Source organism: Prinia subflava, chromosome 11 (genome assembly GCF_021018805.1).
Source record: "Prinia subflava isolate CZ2003 ecotype Zambia chromosome 11, Cam_Psub_1.2, whole genome shotgun sequence".
In the NCBI taxonomy this organism is placed as follows: Eukaryota; Metazoa; Chordata; class Aves; order Passeriformes; family Cisticolidae; genus Prinia; species Prinia subflava.
In genome coordinates, this window is record NC_086257.1 from 10,899,249 (window position 1) to 10,918,747 (window position 19,499).

Below are 19,499 nucleotides of genomic sequence, written 5' to 3' on the forward strand. Positions count from 1 at the left end.
ATCTGAATTTTTCCCTTTGCAGGCTGATACACTGTAGCCACACAGTTTACAAAATTACTGAGATGGTTTTGCTGCAAATGCCTGTCTATACCACTTTTAAAAGACTGTAACAGAAGAACAACCTGATTTTAGGTGGGTAAGTTTATGGGGTAATCTCACATAGAAATAGAGCAAAATTATTTAACACCATCACCACTGCATCACCTGGGTATACTTTCTGTTAATTTCTAATTTATTACAATAATTTAAGATTCGTTCTCACTATGGTACCACATTGCTCTAGTCTCACATCAGTATTATTGGATTTTTCCAGTTCCTACTGGATTGCTATTGCCATAGAGGTTGGACAACCAAAATCAGACAGAATAGTTTTTGAAACAGGCTGTTACAGCCTCCTGTGATCTGTACAAACCAAACATATTGGTAGGCACACCAACCTCCTGAGCATGCCAGAATGCTAGCTCTGGATGCCAGTCAGGAGTGTTCATGACAAACCTGTGCCACGCAGCAAAGGCAGAGGAACTCTCCGTGCCAGTGCCCGTTTCTGACACTGTTGTGTTGGTTAAGCTGGGTATAATTCATGGAATCTCTACCTTTATACATGACTTTAATCAGGGACAGTTAAAAGCCTCTTGATTCATGAGATGGAAAGAATAGTTTGTAGATTCAGGTATAGTATTGTGATAAATAATCACAAAGGATATTTCAAAATAACAGTTCACATTTTGCACGGCTTTCTCAAATATTAGCAGTTTCCTTTTTTCTTATTGTGAATGTCCAATAATAATCTTGGTTAGTATAATCAAGCAACTGGTAACTGTGCTTTAGATTTAAGATATACTTGTATTGAATGAGAGAATCAGTGAAATTCTGATTAATTCATTAATTTTTAATGTGGTCTTTGGTACCAGAGAGTATAAGAAAGGGAGAAATCCCACTGATTTCAGTGACACTCTTTGCACAAATTTTGGTATGAAATGCTTTGTTACATCAGAGTGATTCTTGCTGGGGAATCTCTAAATTGAAATAAGTAATTAAGGTCACCGGGCAGAATGTACAGTAAGGAAACAAATTTTTAAAAAACAAAAAAAACCCCACAACTGTCCAAGCCAAAAATCCCTCCTAAATTCCTAGAATATCTCAGAATATTTTCTGTCATTAAATTTAGTATTAATATGCAATGTTGTGTGGCATAGAAAATGTAATGGGTTTTCAGAGACAATAAAATGGCATTGGTGGTTTAAACTGATCAGTGAAACATTACGATTAGATAAATTCAGGTTACCTGCATTTACAGAAGCAACGAGCTACCAAACCTAAGTTGTCCCTATTTTAAGTAAATTGTCATAGAACACTTGCTCAGTACATTTTAGACAGAATACTGGGCCATAACCTGTTTCCTTGACAACCACATAGGAATAAAAGGTACATTAGCAAAGCTGCAGATGTGTGTCAGTGAATGCTTATTAAGCAGCCCAATGCATTTACATACCATGTGCTCACAATAATGCATGCATCTTGAAAATCACCATATAAAAAGATTTCTGGGCATGGCCCAATGTGGATTCCTAATACTCAAAGATTTTAACCAAAACCCCTCATGTTTTCAACGGAAATATCTCTTGTGACATTTTATTATGGCACTTTCAATTGGGCCTGCAATAGCTGGATAAAATTGGCATGGTAGGCTTGGTCTGCAAATGGAAACCTTCCTCTAGGATTGTGAATACTTATAGCACTGCCATAAGTATGGATAGAAATGATGGGTAATGATGTCTTTCACAAATCCTCAGGCATTCTCAATTTGACTCTTGCACCAGCATCATCATATTGCTTTACACAGTGACAAAACTAAAGCCACTAAATAGGAATGAGGCTGGTGTTGCTTGCAGCACTCTGGTGCTAGCTAACGTATCCAGGCAAACAGATATGACCCAAGGGTTGTCTTCTGCCAGACAGCAACAGCAGAAGGCAGGGGTTGAGTTGTGGAAGTCAAAATTACAGTTGATCATGGACTTTTGGAATAATATCTGGATGCAGCATTTAGGCAGCACTTACACTTCTTGTGCAAGTGTTCAGTCCTGAATTTAAAAGAAGCTTAGACAAAGAAGATCAGTTCTGAGAACATTGTGTACTGACTTCAGCAAGTTTATGTACAGATTATTTTTGGCCTTTCTTCCCAAAGTATTAATTTATATATAAAATGGAAAGTGTATTCAATCCTTTAGGTTATCCCCAAATTATATATTTTTAAGAAATAAGTCTAAAATCCTATTATTTAAAAAGATGGGGAAAATGGGAATCTGCAAATCTTGGGTTTAAAATCAGTGGGTGTAATCTGAGAAGTTGCTTAGGTGACAACTAGCCTAATTAATTTTGCTTTGAAATCAATGAAAATATTCCCATTTACTTTTTCAGAGAGCTCAGTAAGAGAGTAGACTTCATATAGAACAATCAGATTAAGGAAATGAAGATTATCCAGACAATGTTCAACATTTCCATAACTCTCAACAGCCAAGTTGAGAATCAATACCAGAATCCAGCATTAATTTCAGATAGTTTAAACACATGAATCTTTTCATGATCCTGAACCATACACAATGTGGTTATGCACCATCCCATGCTACTATTAAGGCTTTTGAGTGAAAGAGTTTGGGAAATTGTTAGGGAGAGGCAAGCCAACTTTTGGGGTTTTAGCAGTAGCAGTAGTAGCAGTAGTAGCAGTAGTAGCAGTAGTAGTAGTAGTTGTAGTAGTTGTAGTTGTTGTAGTTGTTGTTGTTTTGTCCCCCACCTGAGCTGAGCTCAGATCTGAGCAGTTCACATTGGAGGCAGAGAGAGCAGCACAAGCCAGGGCTGGAACCATCACTGTTTTCTTTGTGCTGCCAGTGCTATCTGCTTTTGCTGCAGTCCTTCTCCTGCATGAGCAGAGGCCCTGCTTCAGCCTTTAGCTTGGAAACATGCAGTGAGATGGAAAAGGAGGAGTAGGGGGGCCCCTTTGGTCAGCACAAAATGGAGCATAAGAATATTTAAGAGCATATGAAGTTCTCGTGTGTCCACTGAGTTGTCATAATACTGGCCACGCTGAAATGATGACTCAGAGCAATGGCTATTATTTGTATGTTGGTTTTGGTTTACCAAAACAACAGCAAAACCAAAAATATTTTGCAAATTTTTAAGGAATACTGGAGGCCAGTGGTGGCCAGTTAACAACTTGAAGACCAGTTCTGGTTTCCCAAATGGCTGGGTCCAGCCATCTGGCAGACCAACAGAACGAGGCATTTGCAGGAGCAGGGACTGAACTCTATTTGCAGTCCATGGTGATTTGCTACATCAGCTGCAGTAAAGGGCAACAACAGCTGCCTTGGCCTGGCCCCCCGCATACCCAGAACAGCAGCCCCAAGGCCGCATTGTGGATGCTGGCTCCCATACTCAAATGATGCTTCCTCTGAAAATTGGAAAATGGAGGCTGAACTCAACTACTTTTATTTTACCTTTCTGATTCCAGAACAGGCTACAGAATACCTCATAGCAATTGTTCTCACCGAACAAAACCTAAATGTCTCATTTGCTTCTTTTGTTTAAAGCTATTCAAATATATTAATCACTACATTGACAACAGTCATCAGCAGAAGACTATCTGTTGTTGTCACTCTGTCTGTAAACACAGCTCCATGTTTGCAACCGATCTCTCTTAGCTAAGGACTGATATGACCTACAAGTGTAGGCAGCTAGAAATCAGCTTGTCAGCAGCACATAAAAACAAGAAAGACTTAAATGGAAAATAATACTAAGATTGTTCAGAGATAGCAAGATGTAAAGTCAGCTGATTCTTAGTAGCAGTGCAACATAGGCTTCTGTATTTTATGCAAGAGAAGAATTTGGATTTATGTTATTGTTGTTCCTTCATTTTCTTTTTTAGACTGGTGAAAGAGAAAAAGATGTAGTTATACCTTTAAAATTCGCTTGTATGTGTCCTGTTTAGTGTTAATGGGACTCTGATTAGGCCATGCCTAAATTTTAAGGCAGCATTTCATGGAGAAAGACTTGGTTTGGTGCCTGTGCACAGCTCACAGTTTGAGAGCTGACTGAGTTGTCCTGGGCTTCTCTCCTCTCCACCAGACTTGGAAGGGCAGGGGGCTGCTGCAGCTACTCTAACTGGGCTCCTTCTCCCTGCACTTGATGCTGAATAAGAGGAAAAGGGTTGCACATGGAACTCTTTCCCTTGCTCATGGACCACAAAGGGGAGCTGAGGTCACTCTGGGCTGCTGGATCTTTGCTGTGCCTCAGCCCTGAGTGAAAGATTTGCCTGCTTGAGGGCACAGAGGAGCTGTGTTTCCTTCTCAGCAGCACCTCAGGCTGCTCACACCTCAGCAGGGAGAGCAATGGAGATGACAGTCTATCCAAGCATTTTTCCCATGGATAGGCTGGTCTAGGCACTGAGACAGAAACCAGGCAAATCCTGGCCAAACTCCTGTTGCTTGTGAGGAATTTGCAAGAGTCAGTAATGCTCTCTATGTTGTTTTCTGCTGTTGCTTAAGAACTGAAACTGCTTGACTAGAGGAGGAATATTGGCACTTTTTTCATTAAATACTCTCACAAAAAGAATACCATATGCCACGAGTTGCAGAAGTGAGATTATCAGACTTCAGCAAAGCATCCCAACGCTACCATTTCAGTAACCTTGGAACTGTTTTATACATTTTAAAGAGATTTGCTGAAAATTTTCTCTAGATCTTGCAGTTTACCATATGAGAAATAATCCACTGCTAAACTAGTTGGACTTCCGTCTAAAAGGAACACAGCATTCGTGTGCTGTGATGTGCAATCATTTATACGTTTAATAGGAATTGGTACATATACTCTAGCAAACTCACTGTTTCTAAAGGACATCATTAGTGTTGGGGCTTACACCCTGGAATCAGGGCTGCAGAGCAAATGGATCTTGTCCAGCTTCCCCCAGATTTCACTGTGGTGCATTCACAGGTCTGACTGCAGCACCAGTGCCTCCATTTTCTTTGCATGCAGTTGGTCTTACATGAATCATTAGAATGATTATGTAAAATCCTGGATGAGGCCAAGACAGCCTTAGAAAGATTTTTTTTTCCTGAAGAATATTTTTAACACACAAGTAGCTGATGGGACAGTGAATTCCCAATAGATCAAATTGTATATATATAATTATATATGTATATATGCACACGCACATATATATATGGAAATTAGTACCCTCAATTACACTACTAGTCACAGAAAAGGTGATTCTTTTTTAGTGGATGAGTTAAAGTTGCCTTAAGAAAACACACTGTTAAAAAAAAAAAAAAGTAATTTTTTTTTCATTCTCCATATCTGGTTTATTGTCTATAGTTATTAAGACTGCCAAAGAATCCAGTGCTTAAGTACAAATAAATTATTGTCTCTAAATTGGGAATATCAGCTATACAATGATGGTTATGCATCTATTTTCAAAAGAATTTAAAATAATCAATTTTAATTAAGATTTAGGGGGAATTAATAACCTAATCTTCCTTACATTTGTTTCAAGATGCTTGTTCAGTAAGGCATTTATTTCCTTTAAGGGATTACAACAGGTTTAGTTTAATCCATTTTATTGTATTGTTACTGACAACACACTTGTCACAAATACTTTTTATGGCACTTGTGTCAAAAATCCTCATTAATACATATTATTATGTAGCTACATATCTAAAACAGTAATAAAGGGAAAACAGCAAATAAGCAATAGGCAAAGTCCAAGATTAAAAGTAACCTACATGTGAGTATGAAACTCTGCTTATCCATTATGTAGGCTGGAATAAAAAAGGATGTTGGGAAAACGTTGGGACACACTCTGCAATCAAAACCACGGTGTTCTTCAATTATTTCCCCCGCCACAGCTGTTGACTGTGAACAGCTACTGGCCATCAATTTGCCATGAGAGTAAAGAAACGGTTTTTTGGTGGCAGAGAGCCCTAAACTAAAAACATGTTCATTGCTTCAAAAGGGGAAATTATAGGTAAGAATTCCAGTGATCCAGAATTACAAGAGGAAGTAAACTCTTCACAGAAATGTTCAGTATTTCTATGATGAATTTTTAATGTGGACTGTATAAGTTAATGAAAGATGTAAATATAGATAAGTCACCAAAATTGTTACAATTTCTTGACTGGAAAAATTTTCTTTCTATAGCTTTTAATCAACTGGGAGAGCATTGATAGTTCCAAGACAGTATGCTGGGGGAAAAAATACTTCCCCTTTTTAGAATAGATTTTGTACATTATATTGATAGTAAGCTGTTTCCTGTGATGATAAGCAGCATTTATCATGAAGAAGCTATACCAAAAGTCTAACTTCCAGGCCCATCAAGTGTGACAATGATGAAATAGTTCATGCTTCAGAATTTTTTTTTTTGTCTAAAATGAATCAGTTACTATTATTCAGTGCTTTTAAAGCATAGGTTTAAGATTTGAAAGTAAAGTTGCTGTCCCATGAAGCCTTATACACAATACCTTGTAAAAATAAACATAGGTTAGCCTTGGACAAAAGCAAGGTTTAAGATAAAAACCTGTTCCTTTATCTCTAACCATGTTTTTCACCTGTCTCAAAGCCCAGTTTTTCTCTAAGCTTCATGATTCCGAGTTCTGAGAAAACACTTTGCTCACTGTTTGAAGTGAGAGGCTGAGAGAGACAGTATCTGGGAGGGCTGTACCCAATGTGTTGGAGCATCTGGATAGATGAAATCAAACTCTCTCCTTCTTTATCTAATGGAGTGTTTGTGACTGCTTATGAAGCACTAATGCTAGTGCTGTGCTCCTTTCCTGAGGCAGTAAAAAATACCAAGAAACCTAAACTATGAGTAAGAATACTGCTTAAAACAAATTTCCTCATATTATTTGAGTTTCTGTGCATGCTTTAAAAAACATAATACAACCAGATAAGGAAAAGGGTAAATGTTACTATAATTCAGTTATTAAATGTAGTTTATTTCAGGTTTGTTTTTTTCCCAAGGTTATGTTTTATCTCTGCTTTCTGGAGGGGAGCGGCAGGAGGTGGCACAGAACTATCTATGTCCGAAACACGTTCTCCCTGGCAGAAAGGCCTGGAAGGACAGTCAGGCATTGAAGTCCTGTGTTCGGTCCGAGAGGAATCCTCAGGGACTGGCACAGCACTGCCCCGATGGCCGCGGAGCAGGCGCCGGGTGCTGGCAGCGCCGCGTTTCCCCGTCGGTGTGAATTTGCAGCGGTTGCCTCCGAACAGCCTGGGACGAGGCCCGGGCTCCCGGCCGCGCTGGCTGAGGGCTCGCTCCGAGCCAGGCCCGGGAACACGCGCGGCGGCGGGCGCGGGCCCGGCCCTGCCCGGCAGACCTCGGGCAATCCCATTGCCGGGATCGGCACACCAAAATGGCGCCCGCGCCGTCCGGCCGCCGCCGCGCCGGGATCGCGGCCCCGGCCGCCGCCCGCCTGCGGCCCGCGGAGGGCCCGCGGGCCCGGCGTTAATGGCGCGGGGTCGGGGCGCTGCTGCGCGCGGGCCGAGGCTGCGCCGGCGGGGACGGAGCGGCGGCAGGTCAGTGGCGGCTCCCGCGGGAGGGGCACCGCGCTCCGCCATGAGCGGGGCCCGGCGGGGGGGCCGCTCGCAGGGCACAGACAGCGCGGGGCCGCCGCGCCGCACCGGGGCCCGCGCGGGCCGGAGAGCCGACGGCAGCCGCCGCCCGCGGGCCCCGCGCTCCCGTGGCTGCGCGGGCAGCGCCGCACCGCGCTGCGCGGAAGGGACGGGACGGGACGGGGCGGCACTGCGCGGGGGCAGCGCCCTCCTGCGGGCGGCGGCGGCCGGGCCGGGCCGGGGCCGGGAGGGGAAGCCCCGGGGCCGCGGAGCCCACCCGCGGCGGGAAGGGCCGTGGCGGTGGGAGCGGAGCCGCTGCGGAGCGCCCGGGCACAGCTCGTCCTGCGTGTCCGAGCGAGGCGCTGCCGAGGCCGCACGGGCTGTTCCGGGCGGTGGAGAAATCATGGGCAGCGTAAAGCGGGCAGTGAGAGAATGGAGGTCGGGATTCTAATAGTGGCAAAGAGTCCCAGCCCTGAAGGAATGGTTCGTCGCGGGGCACGAAAGGTCTGTTAACACTGACATGCTCTTAGGCTAAATTCCATCACCCCACCCCAGCCCCCCCAGCTGTCTGAATTAGAAGAGGAAAGCGCGAGGCTGAAAAAAAAGCATTTAAAGTAATGCTCTTCTATAGCAAAAGGGAAGGAAGGATGTAAGGAGCCAGAGTCCAAAGAGAAAGTCTCTCAGTGCAGTCGAAGAAGTAAAGTGTAGCTCTGTAGAGTGAGCACTGAGCCACACGCTCCTGCGAGCTATTGAAAGTCATTAGACATCAATTAACATCATTAGACACCGTGAGCACGGCCCTGCATGCCCGAGGTTGCAGGGAGGCTGCAGCACCCAGACCCAGGCAGCCGTGCTGCCGACACGGAACAAGTGAAATGATTCCATAAAAAACTGGGCAGTCGCCGTAGCAGTGCTGGTTGGACAGTAGGTTTCCAGGTAAGCAAGGATCAGAGCTGCGGGCATGTGTCTTGGGGGGGTGTTTGGGGGTTTTTGTTTGTTGATGATGCCTGACTCCATTTCAGGTCTAGAACAGAACCAGCATCCATCTCGTGGGAGATTTAGATACAGGTGAATGTTCCTCCTCAGCTGGGGAAACCGGCTATGGAAACAGAACAGAGAATTCAGAGTACCTTTACAGAGTGAGGTAAAACTGAACATAAGAAGATACAGAATGAACATATTTCTGTAGTGTCCTGTTGGTTACTACCAGAATATATTAGCACTTTAAAATCCCAGTAGAAATTTATGAAGCAAGAAAACAGGGAGAATCCTTACTACAGTTCATCATTTATCTTGCTGGTTTTGATTTTGCCTGGGTATTAGCAACTGCCCCTAATGCTTTGGAGATTTTTTGTTACGCCACTAGCTTGTCTTTCAAATTTAGCTGACTGAAGTGGAATAGAATAATCTCGTATGTAATGGGGTACACTTGTCTGACAGTGGATTTCAAAAGATTAGCAGAAGTTAAAAGAATATTCCTAGATTGTAATAGTTCTCTTTGGTAGTAAAAAAAATTGTATTTTGTATTCATGGGTCAGCAAAACTTCTCTGTTGACTTCAGAGTAATGTTAGTATAAAAATTAACAGTAGCTTCTACTCTCAGCTGTGTCCACGTAGAGCTGGCTTCTCTATTTATAATTAGCAGTGTCATCTGTGAGGCATAAGTAGTCAAATTTGTGTTTGGATGCATCAATCTCTGATCTTGACATTAACTTTTACTTATTTTCATTTGTGACTGTTGTCCTGGAGTGTTGATGTTAGAACAGGTACTGTTATAATTTAATAAGCCTACTGACCATTACACTTAGGTTTCAGATGAATATTTAAATCTTTTTTTTCCAAGCGATTCAACAACTTTTAAGTCTGTTACTGTTTTTGCAGCAAATCTGCAAATAGTACTGTAACTCCCAATTAAAAATTCTGCTGTTCTGAACCTGAAGTTATTAATTCAGTTATTCATAGGTGTACCAAAGACCATTAGGTAATGATACAAAGGTACTGTTCAGATTCCTAAGAAATTATTTATGCCTGGATTGAGAGTAAAAAATATGACATTAACAGACAGATTTGTGTAAAAAAAAAAAGAGGGATTAGTTGGCTGAGGAGTTTTGTTGCCCTTTCACAGATCAAATGGTATTTACATATGTTTTGGGAAAAAATTACAAATAAAATTACAATTTCTTCCATAACTCTATAATAAAAATCATACAGAAGAATAGTTACAATCTGAATGGACTTTCCAGTGTTTTAATGAAAAATATTTCATGTTAACACATCTGAAAAGTTTGATCTGTGTGTATCTTGGTTCTTGGTAGTGCTCCCTTGGAAAATGAAGAGCAGGTTTTCATTTTACAGTATGAACTGCAAACGGAATGTAAAATATTCCTAAAATACTCCATTTATGTATGTGTGCTAGATAGGGCATTTTGGTTTTATAGCATTTCAGACATGTTTTTACAAATGCAAGAAGCAAGACAGGTGAAATAGAAGGCAGTAGAGAATCATTACAAACATGAATAAATGGACTAATTGAAGTATGTGTATGTTGAGATGAAAAAGAAAAAAGTGTTGGCTCTGGAAAATGAGTTGCTCTGGAATTTTTCTGTGTAACTTTCCAATGAGATATCTAGCTTATGGTTTAGCACACAGAAAAAAAAATTAAATGACCAAATAGCAAATGATCATTTCTAGAATGTTGCCACAAGGAATCTAGTTTAGTATTTTACCGAGCATACCAAATTATCCACGACTGCAAAAGCTTGCAGTCTATGTACATGGCAAGTAGAAATCTAAAATATTCACTTCTGTCCTTAGGAAGATAAATTTTGAAATAATCAGTTGAAAAATAAGAGTTGTACTAAACCCACTTGGGTCTGTACGGCTCTCAGCGTGGCAGTAGCAGTCTGATACCCTTAGCAAACCGTCTGTCAGATGATGTGTCTTTGAACTAAAACCAGCTGTCTCCAATAAAGAAACTGAAAAAACACAGGCAAGTTCCTGTGGGGCAGTTCACTGGGAGGTAGAGTTGACATCATTTATTTCCTATACTCAGGAAATAACCCTATCAATAGCTCCTGTTGTGAAATGGTTTTGATGTCTGACACTTGGTTTCTAATACCACATCACATGAGCAAGTCAGATGTAATGTCAGACATTGTCAATGAGAAAAAGGAATCAATTATGGAATAGTGGCTGCTTGCTGGAAGAAAAGAATTGTCAGTATGCTTTCTGTAGACTTGATATGCCAGAAACTATCTACAGTTACATCTGGGTTTTCAGATACCCAACCAAAGCAGATAACTGTATCTAACCACTGTGAATTTCAGGTTGCCGTTCCAAATGAGTAAATATCCCTTATTTTAAGCCAACTTAGTGTCATAAACAGACCCACCATAAGCTATGATTTTAAGATTTCACGGCACAAAGCATTGCATCTAGAGTGAGAGTGATCAAATAATCAAAAGAATCTTCATGTATGTTTCTGTCATTATACTGATGAATTGATTTCTTGACATCCATGGCATATTATGGCAAACATCAGAGGTATTTTTGTGAAACACAGTTTTGTTCTGCATTCTGTGCATTGAAAATTCTCAGCCATCAAAGTCTATAAGAAATTTTGACTATTTGCATAGACAACACCTTTCCTGATAGAAGCAGTGGCTGTGCTGCAAGGTAAAAATTTTACTTCCAACCTTCATGTGTAATACACCAAGTTACAATCTTGTTCACAGTAGGTTTGTCTTCACAGTAAGGTTATTGCTGCAGTTTGTGTAATTTGATTTGCAGGGAAGTAGTTTGTATATTTGTGATGAAAGTGTCCTAAGTGTAATTAGATGAGCTAGAGCAGGGGTATATGACTTGTGAGAGGTGATAAAGACCCTATTTTCCCAATATTTTGGGTGAATGAGCCAATGTGTTCTAAATGGCCATTGCTGTTTGCCTAGTGAATACGGGTCAAACCTTTATTTTGCCATTTGGATCAAACCCATCTTATATATTGACATTCCTAACATAAAGTATTTGAGGGTAAAGGTCATCATAAAACTTTTAAAGCTGAAAATTAAAGTTTGGAGCAGCCGATGGAGTGTTTAGAAGGTAACTCCTCCCTTAGAGTGTTGTAATATTTTAGCCTGACTTACAAAATTCTTTTAGGTGCATTTTGCTTCCTCAAGTTTAAAGAAAAGGGTCTTTAAGAAGTGTGATTTTTTTTCCTGTAGTGATTGGCAAGTGCCACTAGCACAACTATTTCTTCATGACTTGAAGTCAGAAATGGACAGTAGTAGTTCAAAACACTACTCCAGACTTGGGTTAAAAACGGAACAAACCTTTTTATGTGGTACAGATCAGAATTTGAGAAAAACCTTCTGGTGAAGACACAGATTTTCACCAGATAAAAAATTCAGTTGGCAAAAATTGTCAAAACTCAATTTCAACTGGCAAATTAATCCATTTCTTTCAAAATATTTTTCATTCCTATTTGCATGTTTTTTCTCAGTGAAGTGAACTGGTATATTCATATAGTAACATCCTGGCTAATGTAGATAGTTTTTGTCAGCATTAAACCTCATTATTGTATATTAGCAGTTATTTAATGATACTTATTATTGCAATTAAATTTTATTATTTGAAAGAATTTAAGAACACATTAATTGTAAAGTGTGAATACTAAATCTAAACTATAACTGAAGAAAAAAACTCTCATATTTTCTACTTGATATTCCATCATTTTTTATTTGTTTTACTCAGAACTTTTCAGTAATTTTAAAGTAGTGTAAATTATTGGGTGAATTTAATGACTATTCAAAAAAAGTTCTGTTCACATACACAGTGTTTAGGTACTTGACTGTTGTTTACCAAATGGTGTTCCTTGTGCACTCATTTGCTTATAAAGCCTTATCCTGAAACTGAGCCTCTCTTGCTGTGATTTAAATACGAGCTTAGTAAGGGTTGGATGCAGCTGTGTTGTGAAGTCGGTGTCAGACAAAGACCCCAGAAAGCAAAGTCCTCACTCTGCACAGAACCTCGGCAGCACAGCCTCGCCCTTCGGGTGTGCCAGCTCCCCCCGTGCTGTGCTGGGGAATTCCGTCCAGGCTTCAGGAGTCCTTGGGGGCACCCTGAGCAGCCGCACCCACTGGCACAGCAAAAGCCACCGGCTGCACTCCCAGTCAAAGGCACAGGATGGGGAGCAGGTTCAAGCCAGGAGGGACTCCTGCCTCCTTGATCTGGGCAGACGTAACCTGCAGTAGTATTGGCACCAGAGAATATAATATTACTTAAACCTGAAATATTATAACAAAATTTTACTCATTCTTACATTTTAGAAGTTAATAAACTAAAAAAAAAAAAATAAAGTAATATAGAACTATAAATAACTGAATATAAGGTAACTGAAATGGATGGAAAATGCCTTCTAATTTACTTTTTTTTCTCTTGTAGATGACAGTCATGTCCCATTCAAAGGATCTCAAGGACGACTTCCACAGCGACACTGTACTTTCCATTCTAAATGAACAGCGCATTCGGGGTATTTTATGCGATGTCACCATAATTGTGGAAGACACCAAATTTAAAGCCCACAGTAATGTGCTGGCAGCTTCAAGCCTTTACTTTAAAAACATTTTTTGGAGTCGTACTATCTGTATTTCAGGTCATGTACTGGAGTTAGATGATCTCAAAGCTGAAGTGTTTACAGAGATACTGAATTACATCTACAGTTCCACAGTAGTTGTTAAGAGGCAGGAAACTGTAACGGACCTTGCAGCTGCAGGGAAAAAACTGGGAATATCATTTCTAGAAGATCTTACAGATGTAAATTTTTCAAGTTCCCCCTGTCCCTATTCGTACTGTGTTAATGAAAAAGGGACTGTCAAAGAAGAAAAACATGAAAAGCGACATGAAGATTCTGCCGTGACAAATGGACCGCGAATTACAAATGCATTCTCAATTTTTGAAACAGAAAACAATTTGTTTTCTCCCCTTGATTTGAGGGCCAGCTTTAAAAAGGTATCTGATACAATACAAGCCCCCAACATCGGCCTCAACAGAAGCGATGTGTGCAAAGATGCTGAGCCAGCCAGTACCTTGGCTGAACACTCCTATGCCGTTTCTTCTGGGGGAGATACTTCACAAGGAGCACCTTTTGTTGAGCAGGACAGCAGCCCTTCATACCAGGCGGGTGAGGACCGCTATGAAAATCACCAAGCCACCCCAGTCATTCAGCAGGGAAAACAAGCTGGTAGTACTCCTAAGTCAACCTTTAAGCCCCAGGGTGCTGGTTTGGCTGTAGCAAAAGTACCAGTCTCTACTGTAACAACTGCAGAAGCCCAGCATGAAGCAGTTACTGAACAGACAATTACTTCCTTTCCAAAATCTCAAAATAAAGCAGGAGATTTGCATGTGTCCAGGGAAGAGGAAAACACTTCTGCTAATGTCTCTGCATCTGGGGCAACTACCACTCCACCTGTTTACAGTTGTAACCGTTGTGCAAAATCATTCAATGACCGCGTGTTACTCACTGCTCACCTTCAGCTCCATTCAGAGCATCAAGAAACTTTCATATGCAAATACTGCAGCAAACAATTTGCAAATGTAAATATACTGGAAAGTCATGAACAAGTCTGCATGAGATCAAGTAACTTACCAGCTCACAATGGAAATGAACAAAATTTTGCAGATAACTGTGCTGCTACAGAGGGACAGAATGGAAGTTCCTATGCGAACACAGAGCCTCTGTTGTCTGAGAACAGCATCACTGATTGTTCCAATGCAAACTGCACTTTACCAGAAACGGATCATTTGGTGAAAGTCGTCGATGGGCAGATATTATACACTTGTGTTGTTTGCAAGCGTAGTTATGTCACACTGTCCAGCCTTCGAAGACATGCAAATGTGCATTCCTGGAGAAGAACGTACCCTTGCCACTACTGCAATAAAGTCTTTGCGTTAGCGGAGTACCGCACCAGACATGAGATCTGGCACACTGGAGAGAGGCGCTACCAGTGCATTTTCTGTCTGGAGACCTTCATGACTTACTATATACTGAAAAATCACCAGAAGTCTTTCCATGCGATTGACCATCGCCTGTCAGTAAATAAAAAGACGGCCAATGGCGGTTTAAAACCAAGTATGTACCCATACAAACTGTATCGACTCCTACCTATGAAATGCAGGCGACTGCCTTATAAATCCTATCGAAATTCTTCCTATGAAAATGTTCCAACAAGTACCCAGGCTAATGAAAATGCTTCTACTAACTGTTTCATTCCGAGTTCTCTTAGCTCTGAGCTACCACCGCTGAATTTTCAACATAGTATAATGTCAAACAACAGAACCCTGGCCTTGGATACAACTTCGTGTAATAATACAGCATCTTCCACAAATACTCAGAATTCTTCCTCTTGGGGAGTAGGTATCTTAAATTCTGATCTGCAGAGGGACTTTTTCCCAGCTGAAAAAAGAGTTTCCACTGCTGCAAATGACTCAGGTTCACAGGAGTGTGATTCTTCAGTTGTGTCTTCAGCTAACGTGAATGAAAATTCAACCTCTGTCATCAGTTACAGCAGTTCTGCACCCTCTGTTATAATGCACAGTAGCAGAGTGTCATCAGTAATAATGCACAGTAAAACAGTCACTTCCATAGAAAACAGTAAGACAGAATCTTCAAATAACCTACCCAGTCAGTCAGTAAGTGACAGCTGTAAGTATGGGTCAGATAATCACGGGAAGTGCATTACAAAATCAAAAACTATCAAGGAGAAAAAGAAAACACTGCTGTACAACAGAGCAGAAGCAACTGAGGATACGCAGCATGTGACAGGATCTGGAGGTTCATGTAGCAAAACTACAAATACTGTCCAAGAGTCCAGTAAAACTGAAACATACATTGCAAAGCCTGCCTTACCTGGAACATCTGCTGACAGCAACGTCGCACCTCTCTGTCAGATAACAGTAAAAATCGGTAATGAAGCCATTGTAAAAAGACATATATTAGGATCTAAGCTGTTTTGTAAAAGGGGCCGAAAATCCAAACATGAGTCCAAACAGGACAATCTCATTGAAGAACCAGAAATGGAGGTAAAAGAAAAAAGTCCATCTAGACTCTACAGCTCAGAATGCCTGGAGCTAACAGAAATGTGTGATGATGTTAGTGACCAGGACTCCAGTGATAAACCCTGGAGACCCTATTACAATTACAAACCAAAAAAGAAATCCAAACAACTAAGAAAAATTAAAAAGACCAAGTGGAGGAAAAAGCACGGAAGCAAAAATGCTGCTATGGAAAGCCACAACACGTGTGGTCGAGAGTACAAGCTCAGGAATGCTCCCGAGGAAAAGGCGGTCAGCCAGGAGGAGAACACAGAAATGCCTAATCTTCATTGTGAGCTCTGTGAAAGAGACCAGTCTTCCACAGCAGAAGCTCAAGAACACGTACACTTGCATGTAGCTGCTTCAAAGCCTTACACTTGTGAGTTATGCCAAAAACAATTTCAAAGTCCATCAACTTTAAAAATGCATATGAGGTGTCACACTGGGGAAAAGCCCTACACTTGCAAAACCTGTGGTAAATGTTTCTCAGTTCCTGGAAATCTACAGAAACACGAACGTATTCACCTGGGTGTCAAAGATTTTGTCTGCCAATACTGTAATAAGGCATTTACTTTAAATGAAACACTCAAAATACATGAAAGAATTCATACTGGAGAAAAACGCTACCACTGTCAGTTCTGCTTTCAGAGCTTCTTGTACCTTTCTACCAAAAGGAACCATGAGCAAAGGCACGTACGTGAACACAATGGAAAAGGATATGCTTGCTTTCAGTGCCCCAAAATTTGCAAGACTGCAGCTGCTCTGGGAATGCACCAGAAGAAACATCTATTCAAAAGTCCAGGCACACAAGATAGAAAAGAACAGTTTTGCAATGAAAGCACTAAACTTTTGGAAAACCCACATTTCCTTGGCTCAGAAGGAAGCAAAGTGAAAAATACAGAAAATATAACTCCAGAAGTTATACTCTGAGTGACAATTGTGCAAAACAGAAGAAAAATCCAAAACTATATATTGGAGAAAATAAAGATGTATTGAATGGGGAAACATATCAGTAAGGTCAAATTTCTTCATCTAAATGTGTGTCAATATATGCAAAAGAAAAAAATAACACAGAAAAAATAGCATTTGCAATAATACAAATTTAATTTGGAGCACCCAAAATACTTTTGCCACAACAGACTCTAACATAGAGAGAAAGAAAAATGACCAACCTAAGCCCTTCTACTTAGCATTACAAGAAGCTTGTCACTGAACTATTTAACAGTTCTGGTTTTGAGTCAGAATCCTTCAAAGCAAAAGAAATAAGTAGGTTCATCTGTAGGTTCATCGTGTATTCTGTAGAAGGAATTTTTGCTGCAGAAACCATATATTGCATTTTTTTTAACAAAAGTAATGTGTTTATAAAGGAAATAATTGTAATCTTGTGTATTCTAAAGTGAAGGTGGGAAATGTTTCATGGGCTTGGGTGTGCCGAAGTACATTTGAGTTCTGCCATGCTTTTCTCTAACTCAGCCTTTACAAAACATATTCAGGAGTTTAAACTACTCTTTTCCTTTCCATATTCAGTTTTGTAGCTACCATAATAACTGTTAAGTCTGAGTGCTGGTGTGAGAAGTATTCCAGATTTATATATCTATGAGGTGATAAAAGTTCAGTGGAGCTTGCTATAGCTAGTCTTCCAAGCTGCATAAATCCCCATGTCAGTGGCCTGGTGAGCTTTTCATTAGTGCATTGGTCTAAAGAAAATTGTTCTCATGAAACAGAAATCCTGTATAGAAACGTCCACTTCCTGGTGGGTCTTCAACTCTTGTCTTTTAGAAATACAGTTCTTCTCAACACAAGAACATGTAGACGGAGTTTTCCTCCTCATCCTGGAAGAATGCTTGGACACAAGCTATAGAGCAACTCCCCGTAAATACTTTGGTTTTGAGAGGAGTAGGTAAATAAGACTTCTGCTTCCATGTATATCCCTGAGGCCATCCCTGTGTATAAACAGGTGTAGGGCCAGTTTGTGGGGTTCCCTGTCATCTCCATGCCTTAAATGCAACATTTAACCTTCAGATGTCCCTTCTCAGTGATCCCACCAACCATTCCAGCAGTGTCCTGCTGGAGGAAGAAGTGTTGGCCTTCCTGCCTCCCTCATCCTGCCACAGCAAAGGATTGTGGTGAGCCTTGCAGCTGCACAGTTCACTAACAACTGGGAGAAGGGATTCTGAAAGACAGCACCAAAATATTCCAGTTAATACCATTTTGTAGAAGTGTGATTCATCTTAACTGAGATGCTTAAAAAAGTCCAAGCAGGTGTGTGTCTGCAAGTTGCATTTTATATGATAGGGCTCTGTTGTACCGTATCTGCATTTCCAATAGTCATGTATGTTCATCCCTGTGAAGTGTTAAAAAATTAAGTCACAACAAGAGGGTTACTGGTTCTCGACTTCATTCTCTGTGATGGTTCACAATTTGTTACTTAACTTTGTCTTCTTGAACATTTTAAAAGAAACTATAGCTTGGGTACAATAAAACTACAATTGAAATGATAATACAGTATTGACTGAAGTAATAATACAGTCCACTTACTTATTCTATCACTGGTGAATGCTGTGAACCCTTTGAGAAATTCTGGTTTCATGGCAGCTTTGGTTCCATTTGAAAAAAGGAAAATAGAATAATAAACACAGGAAAGTTTCAAAGAAAGTACACAAAGATATCTTCTAAGTGGACTTGTATGGTGATAAATATAGACCAAAGCAAATAAGGTAGAATATTTATAAATACAAAGATAATTTTACAAATATTTTATATAACTGTATAGTTCATAAGAAGAATATTGTTAGCTTGTGTTAGGTTTGGGGGGGTTTGTATATTTTGATAAAAACAACAACGACTTTGTAACTCTGTATATTCTCTACAGTTTATAGCAAAGCAGTTTTAAGATGGCAATGTCATGTTTATAGTTCAATTGTGGCACTTTTACTACAAGTAACATGTTGCAGTAATGAATCAAGTATTAATGACCAAATTAGAATTAAAGTAAGTGTAAGAGAAGGTAAATACTATACGTTGTCAAAGACTGTAATTTGCTACATAATTGCATCTGTATTTTTGTTTAGAAGAAAATATTAAATGCAGATGTTAAGGATTGATAAAGAGTCTAATTTTATTTTTAGAAAGAGTGATTATAACTCTGTTTTTGCTTAATTAAAATAACATATTCCTATTTTTCTGTAAGTCTCTCCATTTTTTAAATTGTTTTAATGCTCACACAATCTATATGATCACAGATACGTATCTTCTAGTAGTTATTTCAGTGGAAGATTAGGCAACACAGTTACCAAGTAGTCCCTTCATTAAGGTCAGAACAGTGAATTGAAAACATGTCAGAGCTCAAGGGAAGTGATTCTATCTCCTGGCATCGTACAGGGTGAATGCAATACAGAACAGAATCCACCTGCTCAGTGTTTCAGAGGGCTGGAAGACAGGTGAACAGTGTTTGATGTTTTGCAACATCTTAAACGTGTTCATGAGGACCTAAAACTTGAAAAATTCTTTTCAATTCTCTTAGTAACCTTGTAGTATAGATTGTGTATTTTATACACTCTACTTTTTGGGGCTTCTGTCAAGAAACATAGTTCAAAATGCAAATATCTAATTGCATATGAAAATATGAAGATACATACAAAATAGAAGACATGCATATTCAAAGTACTTCCCCCTTCAGCTAGGTGTCACTCGTCTGTAACCTGCATTAAAAAGGAAACTTAAGCTAAATTATGCAGGTCGTTTTGGGATGGTTGTCAGGAGAGATATATAACTAAAAAATGTTAGAAGTTTGCTAATTGTAATGAATATTAAAT

At 40.1% G+C, this 19,499-nt stretch overlaps 1 protein-coding gene across 5 annotated transcripts; it reads left to right on the plus strand.

Moving 5' to 3' along the window:
• Positions 1–22: 22 nt before the first annotated feature.
• On the plus strand, positions 23–18,885 carry ZBTB38 (zinc finger and BTB domain containing 38). 5 transcript variants are annotated; one of them, XM_063407893.1, is made up of 3 exons: positions 7,471–7,560; positions 8,619–8,740; positions 13,036–18,885. In XM_063407893.1, the coding sequence occupies exons 2-3, from the start codon at positions 8,669–8,671 to the stop codon at positions 16,612–16,614; spliced, it is 3,651 nt and encodes a 1,216-aa protein (XP_063263963.1). In that variant the 5' UTR covers positions 7,471–7,560; positions 8,619–8,668; the 3' UTR covers positions 16,615–18,885. The 5 variants fall into 5 exon arrangements, with proteins under 5 accessions (XP_063263964.1, XP_063263961.1, XP_063263962.1 ...); XM_063407894.1 differs by lacking the exons at positions 7,471–7,560; positions 8,619–8,740 and adding an exon at positions 23–132 and having other exon boundaries at positions 13,036–18,884; XM_063407891.1 differs by lacking the exon at positions 8,619–8,740 and having other exon boundaries at positions 7,024–8,100.
• Positions 18,886–19,499: the final 614 nt, after the last annotated feature.